The sequence below is a fragment of the Phascolarctos cinereus genome, unplaced genomic scaffold, assembly GCF_003287225.1.
Source record: "Phascolarctos cinereus isolate Bilbo 61053 unplaced genomic scaffold, phaCin_HiC Scaffold_9;HRSCAF=440, whole genome shotgun sequence".
Classification (NCBI taxonomy): domain Eukaryota; kingdom Metazoa; phylum Chordata; class Mammalia; order Diprotodontia; family Phascolarctidae; genus Phascolarctos; species Phascolarctos cinereus.
This window is the reverse complement of record NW_027556402.1, coordinates 144012797-144033343: the sequence shown is the minus strand read 5'-3', so window position 1 is coordinate 144033343 and position 20547 is coordinate 144012797. Positions and strand designations below refer to the sequence as shown.

At 36.0% G+C, this 20547-nt stretch overlaps 1 protein-coding gene and 1 pseudogene across 2 annotated transcripts in view; one reads left to right on the top strand and one right to left on the bottom strand.

Annotated features, from left to right (window-relative positions):
• Positions 1-2958: 2958 nt before the first annotated feature.
• PPAT (phosphoribosyl pyrophosphate amidotransferase) overlaps positions 2959-20547 on the bottom strand; it is a 56136-nt gene continuing 38547 nt past the window's right edge. For both annotated transcript variants that reach the window (XM_020975349.2, XM_078148193.1), the window contains 9 exons: positions 19046-19252; positions 16708-16820; positions 16393-16538; positions 15820-15892; positions 14668-14819; positions 13564-13691; positions 11709-11930; positions 11008-11128; positions 2959-4298 (listed from right to left, as the gene is read on the bottom strand). In XM_020975349.2, coding sequence (XP_020831008.1) covers positions 4102-4298; positions 11008-11128; positions 11709-11930; positions 13564-13691; positions 14668-14819; positions 15820-15892; positions 16393-16538; positions 16708-16820; positions 19046-19252 — 1359 coding nt within the window. In that variant the 3' untranslated portion in view covers positions 2959-4101. The remainder of the gene's footprint in view (positions 4299-11007; positions 11129-11708; positions 11931-13563; positions 13692-14667; positions 14820-15819; positions 15893-16392; positions 16539-16707; positions 16821-19045; positions 19253-20547) is intronic.
• On the top strand, positions 7303-8623 carry LOC110200172 (ubiquitin-conjugating enzyme E2 L3 pseudogene; annotated as a pseudogene).

Sequence of the window (20547 nt, the reverse complement as noted above, 5' to 3'; positions counted from 1 at the left end):
GGTCAGAGGGGTAAAGTAACTCATCTAAGTTTACTCTGGTAGTAAATGGCAAATCCTGTTTGAAATCAGGGCCTCTGACTCTAAATCTCTTTTCGCTATACCACCGTGCAAGCATCTTTCCTTCTGTCTTTATTTTCTCCCACATTAGCTGAATTGTTTTCAGTCTCATGACATTGTTAGTAGTTTAAAAGTCTTGCTAAATTTTGAAGCTATCCACGAAATTTTGGACATCTCATGGGACAGCTTCCATTTTCTTCCCGTTGGCATTCTAGATTTTATTTTCCTGTAGAGTTTTTCATTCATGTCTTATATTTCAGTTCCACTTCAAAGAGTCAAAACATTTTAAGTGGAAGACATGAATATACCTTTTCCTTAGACTCAGGGATATGTAATTATTAGCAGTTATGCTATTTGTAGCTGGTTTGGAATAGTGGCCTTAAATCCAGCTTCAAATTTGCTTTCAATTCATCAAACATTTACCAAGTGCTGCCTAGGTATAAGGCTTTGGAGATACAAAGAGGAGCAAAACCATTCATGCCCTTAAGAGGTTTATTCTTATGCTTTCTTCAGTAAATCATTGACAGGGTACTTGGGGAACGACACCTTGGGGTAAAGAGAAGAGAGGGAATAAAATAATGTTCTAATAGTAACAGTATTTACATAGTGCTTACTGTGTGCCAGGTACTGTGCTAGCACTTTACAATTCTGATCTCATTTAATCCTCACAAACACCCGGAGAGGAAAAATGCTATTATCCCCATTTTACAGATGAGGAAACTGAAGCAAACAGAGGTTAAGTGACTTGCCCAGAGTCACACAGCTAATAGATAATTGAGGCTGGATTTGAACTCAGGCCTTCCCAACTCCAGGCCTGCCACTCTATTCCAAAATATTGTAGGTAGGCACCACTGCATATCACTTTAAGCAAAATAAAAATCAGACTCCCTATCAAAGGGAATTAGATTCATCTTGTCATTTTTCTAAGTGGAAAAATTCTGTCCCCCACATTCTAAAAAAATTGTTATATTTACATTTCTTGGTTTAAGTGAAGCACATATACATCTTTAAAAGTGAATATGTGTACTTGAAATATTCTAAAATGGTTTATGCATAGAAAGTGGTAATATTTTGGTAGGTCCTAATATGGATACATCAGTGTCACTTGTTTTGGGCTAAAAGAATCCTTGCCCTAATTAAATTCAGTTACCAAGACACTTCATTATTTTCCCATAATATTGCACTTACCATCATAATGTATCATTTTCTGTACCTATTTATCTTTGGTACAGTATATGTATCTAACTAATCATTTTTATGTCCATTTGAATGTCAGATTTTCATCAGCTCTTGAGTAAAAGTAGGAACTATGAAAGAGGAACACATTCCCAAATAGTTATACTAACTGACCAGTTGATGTTAACTGAAAAGTGAACATAAACCCTGTTAACAATATTGCTTGGGACACTATAAAAATTATTCTTATAAGACACCCTGAAATTCATCTCATAACGTATAAACATCTTTCATTCAGACAGATCACAAGTAAGTCATAAGAAGGCTAGTATATTTCTTGTGAAAACATCTTCCAGGTTTGTGTCAGTTCACAATATTCTATTTACATAATTTATAAAGCAATTAAGCAAAATTTCATTATCGTGAAATAAAAGGACAGAAAAAAATTTAATCTGTAAAGCATGTAGACAATAAAATCTGTCTTATTACTATTTTTCCCCATCATAACATATAAAACTACTTCAACATTTAACAATGAAATGAAAATACGGGACAACATAAATGTCAAATTAGATTTTGGTTTAGTATTTTCCCTGAGTCAAATGTAAAGCCTGTAACAAACAACACTTGACTTAAAGGCCCTGGCTCCCCACTACCTACATGCATAAAAATCATTTTGGCATGATACAGCAGGAAAGTTCACGTCCTAATGGTATTCCTATCAAGAAGGTCTCTTTGAAAACAGCTGTTAGAGCCTCTGACACCGTGGAAAGGGCAGTTGGCAGCCCACAGAAAATGATCACTAAGTACATGGGGCTTGTCACCTGTGCTACTGGGCATGAGGACAAGCCAGAACAAATAAGTTTGCCAACTTTCTTGTGCGTCATTTTCACTCATGGATAGCTGAACAACTGACGAAGGTGGGTGGTGGAAAAGCCACACGAGACTTATTTATTGCATGATGCTACATTTTGCCTGGATGTTATATAAGTGTCTATAAAATAAATACACACCAGACAATAATAAATTAATAATCTCAAATATGCTGGGCACCATAAAATACAATGTTGTATTCAGTTATACTAAGAAACCAAAATGATTTTTATATATTTTAAATATATGCCCCAAAGGCTACGGAGTTAAAACCTTTAAGGTTTGTTTTTTAAAATCTCCTCCAAAAAAGCCTAGAAATATTCTTAAAATATAACAAACTAGTAGAAAGTGGTGGCTAAATCATCACTAAGTGAACATGGGCACAAAAATGTCAATTTTCCCATGATCCTTCAAATTAAAAAATAATTGCCTTGCACTGTCACTCTACTTAACTCCATCTTTCTGCATTTCTGAAAACATCATAACAACTACCAGACTAGCCAATAAGGATATAATGATTTTATAGGTCACAGCTGTCTAAAATCAAAAGGTAGAAAACAGCCCTATTGCTGGGGATAAATTATTTTACTTCATTTCAAAGGGCTTTTGCTGGAGCACTTCAGACCTCTAGTTCAGAAAATAGTTCTAAACAACTACATATAAATGGTAATGCCAAAACAGTTTCCCAATAACTCTGTTCCTCTTCCCTGTAGGGCCCAGAAGACATACTCTTACATCCATTTTTGTGACATTACAGCTGGGACATAGCAAGCAATGAATACAATTCAGCTTCACCCACGCTGCAAAATAAACACAAATAAAATGTCAATATATAAAATAAAACACAATAAATTAAAGTGGTTCCTAGTTTATATACTAGGTCCATAGATTCTTTATTATTCCATGGGCAGTCTGGTGAAGCCTATGGATCCCTTCTCAAATAACATTTTTTAAAAAACATTTTTATTTTTTTTTCAATTATACGTAAACAAAATTTTTTCTAAACATTTTAAAAAAAATTTTTGAGTTCCAAATTCTTTCTCTTCCATCCCCAACCCCCTTGAGAAGGCAAGCAATTTTTCAAATCACTTTTTAAAAAATAAAATAAGTTTACTAAAGAAACCAATTATAAGTGAAGACAGTTATTAAAAAAATTTTAACTACATGGATCCCATGTTACAAACCCCTGGGCTAGACTATTATTTTATTTTTCAGTGGTAGAAAAATTTGGGGATATTACGAATAAACAAATTATAATCTACAGTTCCCCATTTTCCATACAGAATGTCTCTATTGTACAAGTCACCATGGACCCTTCAATCTAATCTTTTGAGGGATGTTCTTGAAGTTATGACCAATTACTCAAGTCACCTACCTTCTAATACAGTGAAATTGGTATATAGTACATATACCAATGCAGCATATGAAAAAGGACTCCCCCCTCCCATAATGCTATGCTAAGCCACTGATTTTGAAGAAAGTTCAATTATGAAAGCATTCTGAAATAAAATGAGGTAATTTATTCCTTAAATAAAAATAGTTTAAAATTCCATGAGAATTTTTTGGGCAAGTATGGTAACTGAAATCCCCTCATAGCACAAACTTAAATTTTGTCCTCAGTGTTCCCATTTAATGGTTTGAAATAAAATGTGCATAATCCCATTAACTATTAACAGTGCCCTAAGAGTTTTATTGAGCTATTTAATAAAGCTGAAAGCAATACCCAACATTCCTAGATAATATTACTCGAGTAGTTTAAGCTAGGAAATTCGGAAAATAAAAACACTTTGGTTTTCACATCTTATAAAAAACCAAATAAACAACAAAATTACAAAGGCAAATAAAAGCATGTCACAGGATTTGAAGTGTTAAAGAATACTTTTAGTAACAATCACTCATAAGGCATAACTTGATTCATAATTTTTGATTTAAGTTCAATTTTATATCACATATAAAATATAATTCCCTCTTCCCACCCACCATCCCATGGCACATTCACCATTCCAACTTTACAGGATAGTCTCCAGTGAGACATGCTGTACAATGCCCATCCCTTTCAAAGTATTTCAGACCATTTCCATTTTCTTGAATTATATTTTCCTGCTCCTCTATTTTCTGCTTCTTCAATTTCATCCCTTCTTGCACAGATGATATTAAACCTTCCACGGACAGATATACAACACTGTTAGCCCCTTGGGAAAAGGAAAAAAAAAGTATTAAAAAAAAAAAGCACAAAGCAGGACAAAAAACCTATTGGCTCTTACACTTTCCACAAATGTTCTAAATCACAAATTACTGGGTAATAGCTTCCCTAAGGCCAAAGAAACTTGATTTAGTCTAGAATGAATATAGACAACTTCAAGAGATTAACACAAATAGGTAGCAATGAAGACAGCAGTACATTCCAGGGAAGTGGATTGTGAATGCACAAAGAAGACAGCATACTGAGTTTTGGGGAAAGCTGCTGATTGGCCAAAACACAGAGAATGTGAAAAGAATGTTTTAAATAAGGCTATAAACATATATAAGAGCTAAACTATGGATGTTCCTAAAAACCAACACAAGGGAGAAGTTTGTACTTTCTCTTAGAAGGAGGAGACCTACTGATGATGCCTTTTGAGCAAGGGAGTGCCGTGGTCTTATCTATGTTTCAGGGTCATTATTTTGGTAACCATGTATAAAGAATGGATTGGGAGAGATACTAAGTAGACTATGCAGGAGTTACAATAGTCCAAGCAAGGAAAATGGAACAGATCCACAAGATGGTTATATTGAGAGAATTTCAGAAACAAGTATTTATGGGACATGGGGAGGGAAGAAGGAGGGAGTTATAAAACAGAAGCAAAGTGTCCAGAATGACTGAAGTAATGAGCCTGGGGAACTGAGAATGGTGATATTCTTAAGAGAAACAGGAAACGGAGGAGTAGACAAAATAAGTTTGATCTTAGACATGTTGAATTTGAAGTGCTGGGTTTGAAGTCAAGGTTGAAATGTCCAACAGGGGACTTCCACTTCCAGGAGTAGGAGGTAAGTCTCTCTTACCCTCCCTTATTAACCCCTGAAAGCCCAGAAAATATCACCCCAGAACATCACAGGAAAAAGCACAAAAATCTATTACAACAGAGGGAAACAAGGGAGATACATGAGCATTATCTGAACCTTACTCTCATCAGATTTGGCTCAAGAAGGGAATAACATAATCAGTTAGGCATAGAAATTGAACATGCCCTACAGGCAGCAGGAGGGAAAAGGGGAAAGAAAAGGGAGGGGGCTAATAGAAGGGAGATGGGACTGAGGGAGGCGGTGGTCAAAAGCAAAACATTAGTGAGGAAGGAAAAGGAGAAAGAAAAGCATAAAACGGGGGGGGGGAGAAAGATGGAGAGAAACACACAGTAATCATAATTGTGAATGTGATATATGAATGTAATGGAACACTACTGTGCTATACGAAATGATGAACAGGCAGACTTCAGATAAACCTGGGAAGACTTGTATGGTTTGATGCTGAGTGAAGTGAGCACAGTAACAGCCACACTGAGTGATGACCGACTTTGATAGACTTAACCCCTCTCAGCAATACAAGGATCTAAGACATCTCCAAAAGCCTCATGATGGAAAATGCTATCCACATCCAAAGAAAGAACTATGGAGTTTGAATGCAGATCGAAGCATAGTATTATTTGCTATTTTTTTTCCTTCTGTTGTGTTTTGTTTCCTCCTTCTGGTGATTCCTCCTATTCTAATTTTTCCTTACAACATCACTAATATGAATATATGTTTAACAGGAATATATATGTATGGCCTATAGATTGTGCGCTGTCTTGGAAGGGGGGGAAAAATTTGAAACTCAAAAGCTTATGGAAGTGATCGTTGATAAATCAAAATAAATTAATAAAAATAAAATAAATTGAAATGTCCAACAGGCAGTGGGAAATACGGAATGCAACTGTGGTGCTTTACATAGGATTATATTAGGGAGCAAAATTCAGGTGTTCCAGTTTTGGAAACTGAACTCAGCACCTTGACCTCTGATACATTTTTTTAAGTTCCATTAAGATACATAACTTTAAATTCTCACCCACTCCACAATTTAAAAAACAAAACAGCTCCACATTAGGTTCTCTTGTAATATACAAGAAAGTTATCACTAAATTCTATCAGCTAGGTGCAGTCTCAGATTGTTCACACCAAGAAAGGTTCAGAAATACCTTCCCGGGACAACAGAGAACTCTCAGGGGTCAGACTCTCAAGAAAGGATTTGGGCTAGAACAGATAGTTTGGATTCCAGGGAGCTCAGGTTGTTTTAGGGTTCCAGTGGCCTTGAGGAAGAGTTTTTTATTTGTAGTTATCGTGAGGAAACAGCAGAGAAGCAAGAGTAGGCTACAGGCAAATGAGCATGCACCCCAGAAAGTGGTAAAGAATGGCCTGGAGCTGAGACCAAGCTACGTCACCAGTCGTGGCACCTGGTAGGAATCAAACCCAGACGCCTTTCCTTTTCTGTCTCCCCAGAGCAGAAGTGTTGCTCCAGCTGCAAAGTCCATCCCAAATTTCTATAACTAGACAAAATGTACACTTGCATTTCACATTAATTTGATACTCCTGATAAACAAAGACCATAGTTCAAGTCTCTAGAGAAGCTAGTCAGTGGGAGAAGAGACTGCATCATCCTGAGGACAAGGAAGGAAGTAACAGGAGTCACTATACCAATAGAGAAATTTTCAGAAATTATTGTAGAGTGTATCACACAGACTGCCTTTGAACCAGGAGAACATTAATGAGATAAGCCAATAACAGAGATTTGTGAAGCTGGTATTACTGTGATTTAGTGCACCTGAGAGACATGCTGCAACAGACCCCAAACCCCACAGTCTCTACATAGGCAACACACCATTTAATGAGTCACCGATCTAACAAGATTAGAGAAAAATAAATCAAGTAAACTAGCATATCAACAGAAAACTAGAAATATAAATGTCCAGCTCAAGTCAAAGTGGCATCGATAGCTATAACACCATGGTACTGTCCAACCAGTACAGATATAAGGAAATTCTATTAAAGCTAACTAATATATTAAAATGCTCAAACATCTGAGACTATTATTTCACATTAAATAGCAAGAGTAGGCTGCTACCAAAATGGACATTCCACCAAAAATACTCAAAGCTTATGTGCAATATAATGTGTAATACTAAATTAAGTTATAACATAATAATTTAATCCTAAAGATATTCAAAGCTGGTAACAATTATTTTTCCTATAGGCTGAGAATGAGTGACAATGTTATATCAGCAAAAATTATGTAACCACAAGCAAGATGTCCATAAGTAATTATTAAGAAGACTTCATGAAACATTCACAGTTACAGACAAAATAGCTATGAAAAGGGGTCAACCAGAGCAAAACTGAACACAGGACAGATTAAGAAGCAGCAGCTGACAGTATGAAGATTTACAAATAATGGTGGTAGACTTTTATTTACATATGCACAGTTCAAGTCATTCATTAGCTACTGTAGTCCTCACATGAATATAGATTAAAGTTTAATTTTGGCAGGGGCTCAAGCCACCTAGCGGCCACAATGCATTGTGGGACAGCAGCAGCACCAGACCTAAGATGGTGGCCAGCAGGAGGCTGATGGAGGAGCTGGAAGAAATCCACAAGTGTGCGATGAAAAACTTCCGCAACATTCAGGTTGATGAAGCTAATTTATTGACTTGGCAAGGGCTCATCGTCCCTGACAACCCTCCATATGACAACGGAGCCTTCAGAATCGAAATCAACTTCCCAGCAGAGTATCCATTCAAACCACCTAAGATCACTTTTAAAACAAAGATTTACCACCTGAACATCGATGAAAAAGGGTAGGTCTGTCTGCCAGTAATTAGTGCTGAAAACTGGAAGCCAGCAACCAAAACTGACCAAGTCATCCTGTTCCTCATAGCACCAGTGAATGACCCCCAGCCTGAGCACCCCCTTCGGGCTGACCCAGCTGAAGAGTACTTTAAGGACCATAAAAAATACTCTAAGGACCATAAACACTGAAGAGCTTACAAAGAAATATGGGGAAAAGCGACCCGTGGACTAAATCTTCCATGATTGTTTCCAACCAGGGCAAGTGGAGACCCAGAGCAGTGCATTTCCAACACCCCGCAACTAGGACTTTTTGGGAAATTGACAGGGGCTACCTCCTGGCATTAACTTGTGGCAATTACTAACTTTCTACAGTTTTCTTAATCAAAAGTGGTCTAGGTAAACCTGTAAAGAAAGGATTAAAAGTTTAAGATGTTCTAGTTCTGATTTCTTTGTTTTAAAAATCACTGCTTCAATCTACCTTAAAGGATGGTGTGTTCTTTTCTTGCCCAAATCTATTCCAAATCTTCAGTTTCTCTTCAGGTTTAAAACAGAAAGTTAGTAGGTGATGCACACTCCTCATCCCTCCCTTCCCCTTTGTAGGTCTTATTTTACTGAGCTCACTTTAATCACACTCTCTCTTGTCCCCAGAACAATGCCTTGGAACCCCTCCCCAATTCAACCTCTTCCCTTCCCCTCCGAACCCCCAAGCTCTGAAAAAAAAAATGGCCTAAAACCCAGCAGTCCTATTGCCCTTCCCTCCCTGAGACTCTGTGCTTCGCGAGCACAGGTTGTGAGTTTGTAACATCTCAGAAACCCAAATGAGGCCAAACCCCAGGGTAAAGTCTATGATGAGGAAGGAGTCTGGCTGTTGTGTAAATCTGGCTGATGTTATCAAAACGATGATGATTAAATGGGCAACCCCCCCCAAAAAAAGTTTAATTTTAAAAGCCAGACCCTATGTTACAATTTTAATTTAGTAAGAACATTTTAATTAACTTGAATTGTCTTTTTTTTTTAATCAAAACAGACTCTGCATTGAGGAGGCTTATATAGGCCAATTTCTAAATGGTCTGGCTTATTTTCAAATGGTTCAAATTCCATATAGAGAATACACCAACCTTTACATGTCCTTCACTCAGTTTCCTGAAGTAGTTACTACTACCAATTCTGTACTCCTTGTGTGCTTTGTTTTGTTGATGTTAATCAATAAGCATATATTAAGCTCCAACAATAACAGCTAGTATTTACTTTGCTTTAAGGTTTGCAATGCACTTCACCAATATTTTGTTATACCCTCAAAACAATCCTAGGATATAGGTGCTATCATTACCCCACTTTACAGAGGGACTCTGAGTAGGAGTTGATGAGAAAAGACATTCCAGCACAAAAAATGGCTTTTGCAAAGATACAGAAATGGAAAATGCAGTGCAAGAAACAAACAAAAGATAAATCTGGCTGGATCCTAGAGTCCAGGAAAAGACAGTAATGTATAATTACAAGGCTGGAAAGATAGGTTGAGGCCAGGTTGTAAAAGGCTTAAAACATAAGACTATATTTATCCTAGACACATTATCAAGGCACTATAACTGATTATGGGAATGGTATGATTAAAACTGTGATTAAGGAAAATTACTTTGGCAGCCATATGGAGGATAGATGTGAAGAGAGAATTCGGAAACCAGTACAACTGTCCAGGTGAGAAGTGATAAAGGCTTGAACCAAAATGGTAGCTATGATGAGTAAAGAGAAAGAGTTAGATGCTAAAGGTGAAAACAGGGATAGAAACAAGATTTCACCACTAACTGCATATGATGGGTGAGGCAAAGGAAGAGTCTAATGATGGGATTTCAATCTTACCTGGGAGAACAGAAGAATAGTGGTTCTATTAATGTAAATAAGGAAGTTCAGAAGAGAGGTGGGAAAGAACAAGCATCACTTGAATTTTACTTTCATCTGAACTATTCAAAGGAGGATACAACACACACAAAGTTTTGCATAGAAATATATGGAAATTAACAGGGAAACAGAGGGAATGGGGAGAAAGAGAATAAGGAGAAGGACAGATTCAAAGAAGGATTAGTCACAAGCAAAACAAACTGCTTTTGAAGAACAGATCATGAAGAAGGGTTTTAAAAGGTAAAAACCTCTGGCTAGGATCTAGGTGAGAGGAAGAGAAGGCAGTGGAGCAGAAGATGACTACATCAAGGATGGAATATTAGTGTTGAGCACACTCCTATTTCACCTTCTGCGTAAAGAGATGGGGAGCAACCTGTTCCTAAAGAAAGGAACAAGTATAGGATGGAGGGAAACATACAATTAACAAGTAGAATCTAACAATGTTATTTACAAGAAACATATTTGAAACATAAAAGTCAGTGTTAAAATGCAGGAATAGAGTAAAATCTATTATGCTTCAGCTAAACTTGAAGAAATAGTAAGACAAAGCAATAGAAAAAACTGATTTGATTAAAAGAGAAGAAACTACATCATGCTGAAAGGTACCATAATGAGTCAATATCAATAATCAATATTTAACATATTCGCACCAAATGGCATATAGCATCTATATAATTAAAGAGACTGTTAAATACTTAGTACTGTCGTTTTGAGTAATAAGGTCATAATGATTCTGTTTTTGTCTGACCAATTGTTTGTAAAAAAACAATGGAATCTCCAGAAACATTTACAAAAATACAAGTAATTTAAACTACTGTTTTAGACAAATGATGAACAATATTCTTCAGGAAAAATGCCTATGTTACAGCTGTGTGGTCTTTAAATTACAGCGTTTACAGTAGAAAGAGAAACAAACAAGGTTCCTGCTTTAATCGAATTAGTGATGTAACAACCTTAGACAAAGTCACAACTCTGAATTTTTAGGGTTACCATGTGCATACTGAGGTTAATATTTGCAATATTTAAGTCTGTCAGATTTTAAGGAAATCAAAGATCTGTGAAAGACGTTTTTTAACTATGAAGAATGATGTAAATGCAAACTAATATTTTTATTAGTGATAATTAAAAATAAAATTTAAATTTATCACCCACCTATGTATTTTGCAAGATCATCAAATTCAGGTCTATTAGCAATAAGCTCTTCTTTTGTAGGAATATTTATTCCCATGTAGCATGGGAATCTTATTGGTGGTGAAGCTACTCGAATATGAACCTTGACAAGGAAATATTTTAGGAAGGTAAAATTCTGGTTATTGAGATAAGGTAACATCATACAAAATTATTGTCCCAAACTTTAAGAATAACTGTTTGAGACCTATCGAGAAAACTTCAATTTTTTTTGCATTAAATCAATGGCACCTCATTCACCCCACAATAGGGAACCTTCAAATTTTCCTGTTTTAAAGACCTCCAGAGAAGAACCTTAATCTTTATGTTTAACAAATCTCTTGCCTTCACCTTTTTCCTCTGGTTCTGTCTTAATGGAAAATGGTCATTAAAAAGAAATTCTCCCAAAAAAGTTTATCATTTGATGCCCTATCAAGAATAAATGGAACTTTCTTTCTAGAGGCCCTGAGCAGACCCTCCCCCATCTGCTGTGAATTTCTCACAGCTCCTCTTAAAGATTCTTTTCTGCTAGCCATCTGATCTGGTCTTCATGGTATCCTTGTTCTTCATAAGCTATTGTTTTTATTAAAGCTTCAACTGATCTTTTCAAAAAATAAAATAATTTAAATGTCTTTCTATTACTAACTTCTTTATACATCCCATCAATAAAATGAAAAATTTCTTACCTCTTTTGCTCCAGATTCTTTGAGCAACTTAATTATGGGTGAAATGGTATTGCCTCTTACAATGGAATCATCTATCAGAACAATCCGTTTGCCTTTAAAATTATCAGAAAGGACTCCAAATTTTTTTGCCACACCTAGCTGCCTTAATCTCATATTTGGCTGAATGAAGGTTCTACCTACATATCGATTTTTACAAAGTACTTCTACATATGGAAGACCACACTGTGAAAGAAGAGGAAAAAAAAAAAGACATAATGGACCAGATACACAAGTAATGTTACTAAAATGATTCATATATTAACAGAGCTTCAATATAAAATGAGAAAACAGGTTTATAGCATACAAAAAAAATTTTTTTTGTTTTAGAATAACTTATGAAGTTTTGGCACACCCCCAAAAACTTTAAATTAGATAATAAGAAGGAAGGATTAACTAAAAGATCAACCATGTGAAAAAAGAATTTTATTGGGGCAGCTAGGTGGTGCAGCGGATAGAGCTCCGACCTTGAAGTCAGGAGGAGCCAAGTTCAAATTCGGCATACATTTGACATTTACTAGCTGTGTGATCCTGGGCAAGTCACTTAACCCCGATTGCCTCACCAAAAAATTGTAAAAAGGAAATTTTATTAATTACTATGATGGCATTTTGTATAAGAAGTGGAGATTTGACAAGTTTACTTTGAGTTTTCCTGATGTTATGTCTAAGTTGGCCTCCTCTCAGCTCATACCCATTACTCCTGGTTCTGCCATCTAGGCAGCTAGCCAGGAGGCCTAGAATATAAGAGTTCTGGGCCTGTAGACAGTAAGACTCAAATTCAAATATGGCTTCAGATACTAGCTGTGTGACCCCTGACCACTTAATCTGTCTCCCTCAGTTTCTTCAAATATGAAATGAAGATGATAATAACACTTGCTTCCCAGAGCTACTGTGAGGATCAAATGAAGTATCTGTAAAGCACTTATTAGCAATCCATATGCTCTCAATAAATGTCTGTTCTTTTCTCTCTCTCCCATTTCACAACTCTGGAACCAAACAGAACAAATCTAATCTCTCCTTAACATGACAGCCCTTCATATACTTAAATACAACTATCACAAACCCCCTGAATCTTCTCTTGTCTAGGTGAAATATTCTCAGTTCCTTCAACTGATTCAGATATGACAAGGACTCAGTGCTATTCATCGTGCTGGTAATTCACCTGTGGACACTCTTGAGCTGATTAACATCCTTCTCAAACTATGGTGACCATAACTTAATATCCTAATACTCCAAGTGAGGTCTGTTCAGAGTAGAGTGAGACATCATCTCCCTAAATCCTAGAAACTATGCCTCTTGCAACGCAGCTGAAAAACATATTAGCTTTTCTGACTGCCACAACACACTACATGTTAAGTTTTGAAATCCACTAAAACCACCAAATCTTTATCACAATTCCTCCCCCATCTTGTACTTATGGAGTTGATTCTTATATCCAATTAGGTTTTACATTTATTCCCCATGGAATATCATATTATGATATTCAACACAATATTCTAACCTGTCAAAATCCTCTTGAACCCTGCCTCTGGCATCCAATGTGTTAGCTATAACTCACAGATTTGTGCATTTGAAACATTTACATGAAGACAGTATCTCTTTAAAACATGGCAATCTAAAAGTAAGCTTGGGAAGTTTATAATTACTTCTGGACTGAAAATATTTTAGAATCTCCTAAAGAAGGTAATGACTAGTATTAGGTCACACCCTCATAAACCTTTCCTTCCTTAACTATTCCTAAAATAAAGCATCAGTAGGTTCTTTTATGTAATTGCCATTAGAGTCACCAATTGGATAAAAAAACCTAAGAAAAAAATACCTTTCCTGCATAACCAAGGGCTGCCGGTGTGGCTGATTCAGGAACAGTGCTAACCAAGTCTGCATCCACAGGCGCTTCAATTGCCAGCTGCTGACCGCAACGATGTCTAACTGTATATACCATCTGACCTGGTATGATTAAAAGAGAATTATTCTGACCATTAACACTTCATGTCATTTAATATTGATGCTGGACATCATTCATTACAAAGTGTTATTAAAGCCAAGAGAAAAACAGATCTACCACATCTTGAGAAGGCTACCACAATGAGAAGGGTAGATCCATAACCCTTATCAAGGAAAATAAATCTAAAAATTTAATTAAAGGGAAAGATCACAAAGAGGAGCTGTGGTAATTTTAACTTGTATGCTTCAGACCAGAGAGCTTTGGTTCTTTTATGGAAAATCAAGCTACATGGCCTTTAGAACTCCACTAGGGGTTGCAGAGATGCCCACGGAGAGGCACAGAGGCTGAAGTGACTTTCGAATCCTAACAATGGCAACTGCCATAGCCATTCTGGAAATCAATTTGAAACGATGCACCAAAAGTCACCAAACTGTTCTCTGACCCAGCAATACCACTACTAGGCCTAAACCCCAAAGAGATTAAAAAAAGATGAAAAGGACTCATTCGTACCAAAGTATTTATAGCAGCTGTTTTTGTAGTGGCAAAGAAAGGGAAACCAGCACAGTGACCATTAACTGGGGAATGGCTGAACAAATTATCAATGCAATGGAATATTACTGTACCTTAAGAAATTATTAAAGGGACATTTTCAAAAACACTTAGAAAAACTTGTAAAACTTTAGAGTGAAATAAGAACACATAATTTATACAGTAAAAACAAAATTATAAGGAAAACGACTTTATAAAACTTAAGAATTCTTATCAATGGCAACGATCAGCAACAATTACATAAGACAGATGATGAATGCTAACTACCTCCTGGCAGTGAGGTAATAGACTCAAGATTAAGCAGGCAAGAGAAGATGAGACAATAAACTTAGCTGAAGATTTAGACAAATTCTTCTGAAAAGGGTAAGGAGACATCTAATAAGACAGCTATGTAATCTAAATTAATAACGAAAGCATAATGTTTCTTGCCTTCAAATATACTATCCGGTCTTGCAAAATAAACATATTCAAAGATACAGAAAGCCACTGGATCTCCTCCAGATCTTGGTACAGTATCAAGAGTCTGAACATTATGCCTGGATATTTTCACAATTTCTCCTGGCAAAATTTCACGATAATACCTTGGGGAGGGGAAAACAACATAAGTAAAATTTTTCTTTAAAAATGAGAGTCCTAAAAACCAATATTCACTACTCTGAAAATTTATAACATATCTACAACAGGATAGTATTATGAGTAGTACCAAAGTATAATAGTACCTATATTAAGTTGTATTTAACTACTCTGCATGCAAAAACGTATGTATTTATTTTCTTTCTATTTATGCCATGTATATTTATGTTCCCCCCATTAGAATGTAAGCTCAGTGAGAGCATTGTAGTTGTAATCCCTGGGGCCTCCCACGGTGTCTGGCCTATGTTGTATGTTTAATAAATGTTTGTTAATTGAGTAATTCAAAAGAAAACAATGGCAATGCAAAGACTAAAGCTATTTATTAAAATGGGCCACCAAAAGGAAGGTCATGCCAAATAATCATTTGCAAGTATTCTTAACTTATTAATGAGGCTTTTCTTAACACATCGAAAGTCTATTTTAAAAAGAACCTGCTATTGGGAATTAGGAATGTTTTACCACATTAAATATTTTCCTACAAATATTCCTATAAATATTTTTAAAATCAGATACTAAACAGCAAGAGGCAATAAAAAGTGGACTGGAGGGGCAGCTAGGTGGCGCAGTGGATAGAGCTCCATACTTGGAGTCAGGGAGATGTAAGTTCAAATGTGACTTCAGACACCTAGTAGCTGTGTAACCCTGGGCAAGTCACTTAACACCTATTGCCCCTCCCCCCAACTCCCCCCCCCCAATACACACACTGGACTGGATTTGGACTCAAAAGACGTGTGTTCAAAAACTGCCTCTGCCATTTACTACCTCTCTGTGACCTTGAGCAAATTACTTAACCCCTTCTGAGCCTCAGTGTGCTCACCTGTAAAATGAGGGGTTTGAATTATGACCTTTATGGCCTTTCCAAGCATATATCTATGATCCCTAAAGTTCTCATTAGCAATTCAATTATCACTGAAGATATTAACTCTTAATACATTATAAAGGACTTACACTGCACCAATAGATAAAAAACTGCAGGATTCAGATGATACCACCCATCCTTCAGTTTCAGAATTATTTCTTCCTATAAAAGGTAAAAGATTAATCTAGTTAAGTCTAACAAAATTACATTTAAAAATTCAGGCTGGTAAATCAATGAACAAACCATACAAGGAGTATGGTTTCCATTTCCGTTAATTCAAGGTCTATATAGGTTCTTACATGGTTTGGGACAGATGAAAAATTAAATGATTCCCTGAGTTCCCTTCTAATACTATGATTTGCTAGAATTAATATTTTCCAATAGAAAAAAGAAAATAATCAAGTGATATTTCAGAACTGGGAAAATGCTGTATATCAGCTGAAGATTTAGTTTTGCATTTCTAATCTGAAGTGGCAGATGAGTAAAGAAAAGGAACAAATCCACAGACTAGTGACAGGAGGTCACAAGGGTAGAAGCTACTATCAAACTCGTCCCTTGGCAGATAAAAGTAGCATGCTTTACCTTTTGGCACTTCAAAGTAACTGCTCTGGATTTCTTTTTTTCAATTTTAGATAATTTCTCTTTATTCCACAGATTTTTACCTCTTCCATTTATATCAGATACAGGAATAAGACGTCCAATACACAGAGGACGATTTCCATAAGGATCTCTTACTGCATAAATGACATCTCTGTGCATAATAAGTAATGAGTATGATGTAGGGGCTTCCTTCATTAAATTTTTAATCCTGAAATGAGAAATTTAAATTATGCCTATACCAATTTACTTATGTTATAAATTTATACCTATCATATATATAGATATCTACTTATAGAAATAAACAGGTTTTGATAACAGATATAGCTCAAAGCAATGTTTTTTTAGTCCTGTCGATCCATTTTACTTTTACAAAATACCTTGCTACCCAGTCAGGGCTATCATCTCTTTCATGTGGAGGTGTGTATGCCAGCAACTGGGTGATCATTTCACTGTCAGAACCTGTTGACAGTCCGACACCATGACGCAGAAGCTATTTTAAAAGGGAGAAAGAGAAAAGAAGGAATTAACAATTAGCTAACACTTTAAGGTCTACTGGTATTTATGATATTTATGGAAGAAATTATATCAATGCAACATCACAAATTATTTAGGAATAGTAACACTTTATCCAAATTTAACTGTAGGTTCCAAAAGGAAAGGTACTAAATTGACCACAAAAATTGAGCAGCTAGCACCGTAGAGGGGCATAATTACAAAAACACAGTTGTTACCTCAAGAGGTTAATGATGTAGAATAGAGCTGGATATAAAAAGCAGAGATATGAAATATTTTAATAGGACAGAATTAAGTATCCAAATAAGTAGTACAGAAATGAGTATTACAGCAGTTTTGGACAACGATAGCATGGGTTTGATTCATAACAGAAGACTTCCAGGGAGATGTGAGGCTTGAAAACTCAGTTCCTACCGCAAACCCATCAAAGATGATAAAAGAAAATGGCACCTGCAGAAGGGTTATGGGAGGGTAGGCACACTAAATGCCTACAGAACAAACCGTGGTGCATGAATGTAATGGAATATTACTGCACCGGGGAGAAGACAAATGAGAGACTAACATGGGAAAACCAGTACAAACCGATGCATATAAAGTGAACAAAACCAGAACACGATTTGATAATAACATGAGGGAAAACAAATCTGAAAGACACCAGAATTCTGATCCAATCTGTGAACAACAATGACTTTGACAGAACAGTGATAAAGCAGGCCTTCTCACCTCTAAGGAGAGAGACAAGGAACTGGAGGTACAAATGATATAGGGACACATGCTCAGACGCAGTTGATACACTGACTTTACAGGGGAGGGCTTCTGTTAGAGTGTTGACACTAGTGGGTAGTGAGAAAATTGAAGAAAAAAATGGGAGCATTGACAAAACTTTTAGCAGAAGGGAATAAATGTGCAAGAGAGGGCACAAACTAAGAGGACAATTGTATCACTATTTTGTTGAATATGTAGAATTACAGATAGGGACCTAGAAGGGATTTTAAAAGCAATCTAGCCCAACCTACTTATTTTACAGTGGAGGAAACTAAGGCCTAGGTAGGAGTGACCCGCCCATGGTGAAGACCTGACTTCTCACTGATCCCACTCTGTCTTCTTAGTTCTCTTTCCACTGTACCAAAGCAAACAGATATATGTAATAGAAAGTCACAATTTCTAATACAACACTCTCTTACTCTTTGTATAGTGAAGTGCTTGTGTTTGTTGACTGTTCAATGACCAAAAAACATTCTTAAAAGATATGTGACATGCAATGGGCAGGATTAAAATAGGCAGAATGGAAGAAATTATTCTAGATCGTATGAAGAGCATGAATAAAAGGAGAAGCAGAAATAACCACAGCTTGTTCAAGGGTCTGGCTATGTATGATCCTGTTCTGGCTAAAGTAAAAGGAATTAGCATGAAATTATCTGCCAAGAATTACTGGCAGATAAATCTGGTCATATGAAAATATTTAGTGAATAGCTCTGAAAGATAAAGGAAAAGGTGTCAGAGGTAAATCAAGATTTTGAACCTGGGTGATTAAGGGAAAGAGTGATAAAGGGTATAGCAATTAGCAGAAATAGGAAGCTAGATTTGTTTTTGTTGGGTTAGTTTGACTTTGAAAATGTTGAATGTGAGATCTCAGTTGGCACTAAGGGATCTAACATACAATTCCCTAGCCAACAATGAATGTCTCATCCTGATATTCGGGCGAAAAGTATGAACTAATGATACAATTCTAGGTACCTTATGCATAGTGGGAGTTAATGAAGTTGTAACAATGAATCAGCACTGAAGAGATGAAGGAAAAGAGCTGAGAGACTAAGTCTTGAGGAAATCTCCAAGTATGGTAATAAGGACAAAGTACCAAAACGAATTAATCTTTCTGTTTACCCCTGTTCCCAGGCGTCATGTTTTAACAGCCTAAGATTATTTTCAATTTCTTGACTTTATATTGTATTTTCTATTACTTATGATCTGAGAATGGAAATAATGGAGGGAGAGAGAAAAGGGGGTTGCTGACGAGTCCTTCATATCCTAGAAAATCCCTCTCTACTTATATGACCCATTTAAAAAAACATTCCTTATCAAATTATCTTTAAAGTTCTCTAAGCAGAGAGATGGCTATCTAATATTACGACAACATACTTTCCCAACTTAATCATAAAAATTCACCACTGAGCCCTCAAAAAAAGTACTTAGAACACTCACCTTTCTCCTCAGATGGACAGAGTTTATTAATTCTCCATTATGTGCCACAGCGATCTTCCCATGGAGTGTTTCAACAACAAAGGGTTGACAATTCTCTAGTTCACAGTTCCCTGTGGTGGCATACCTTGTGTGACCAATTCCAAGGTTTGAAACATACAGCTTCTTCAAATTATCTTCAGTAAATACATGGTTTACAAGACCCATTCCCTTGTAAAATAAATGTAAATTTATTAATTTAAAGGAAAACAGACTAAGAAAGTCAGTTATTTAATTCAAGCCAAGAAGTATTTAAGTGTCATTAATTTATGTTTACGTACCAAGAGACTGTGCTAGGGACAAAATGATAAAAACAAAAACAGTTCTTGCCCTATGTTAAACAATACGAAAAGTGCTCAATACTGCTAAATCTCAATGCTAACTTGGCAAATCACTTATTCTTTATTTCTATTTACTAGATATGCTGACAAAGTTATTTTTTAAAACAACAATACAACAAAAAAAAGATTACTGAATACTGTCAAAAACTAGATGCAAATAAACTTGAAAATTTTGACTGAAAAAGAGCAAAACAAACTTTTTACTTATTTTGAAAATCACTGAAAGGTTCAGAGAATTGGAAGAATAATCTCTTGGTTTAAGTAAAAGCCACATATTCTTCTCATAGTAAACCACAATTATCCCATGGATATGTTATAAATTAAAATTATGCTGATCTTCCCAGTCCACCACCAGCTACAAGCTCTTGTACACATGAGGCAAAAGCAGGTTCTTTAGGAAACAGCTAAACAACAATGGATATTGAGGCAGGGTTAGAATTCTAGCTCTACTATTTACTGCCTGCGGACCCTGGACCAGTCATTAAACTTTCCAGGGCCAGATGATACTACTAACTGATCTTCTACCTCCTTCTGAGTGTTAATCAACCAACCAAGCACTTGTCCAATGATTCCTTATATAAAAAGAATCAAAACTTGTTATCAGTAAAAGCAAATTTCCCCATAAAGAGTATCAGGACAGACAATACTTATCACACTTGAATAATCTATATTTCCTGATAAGACAATGAGAAATAAAAAGATTAAAACTCTTATGCTTGGTATGGGTATGATTTCTTTCCCTCCCCTCCCAAAATGCTAAGAGAAACAAGACTCTTTTTGGAAGAAATATAATAAACATTTAGGCCCTAATTTACTTTGGGCCTGAGTAACCAAAAAAGGAAAATTCTTAACCCTAATATTACTTTCTTAAAGGTCTACCTCCTCACTTTGAGGGAGATACTACAAAGCAGAAATTTAAATTCAAAGAATGCCACAATTTCCCAAAATAACTGAACACTTACTGCTTTTATGAATAGCAGCACATGAAAACAGAAAAAGATATACAGCAACTTTAAAACACAATTACTTCTTATTGCATGCTTATTTATTTTTCCATAAACTGCTAGTTGTGGTAGGTTTTTTTAAAATTATATTTCCTTCCAGTTTATTCTCTCTCTTTTTTTT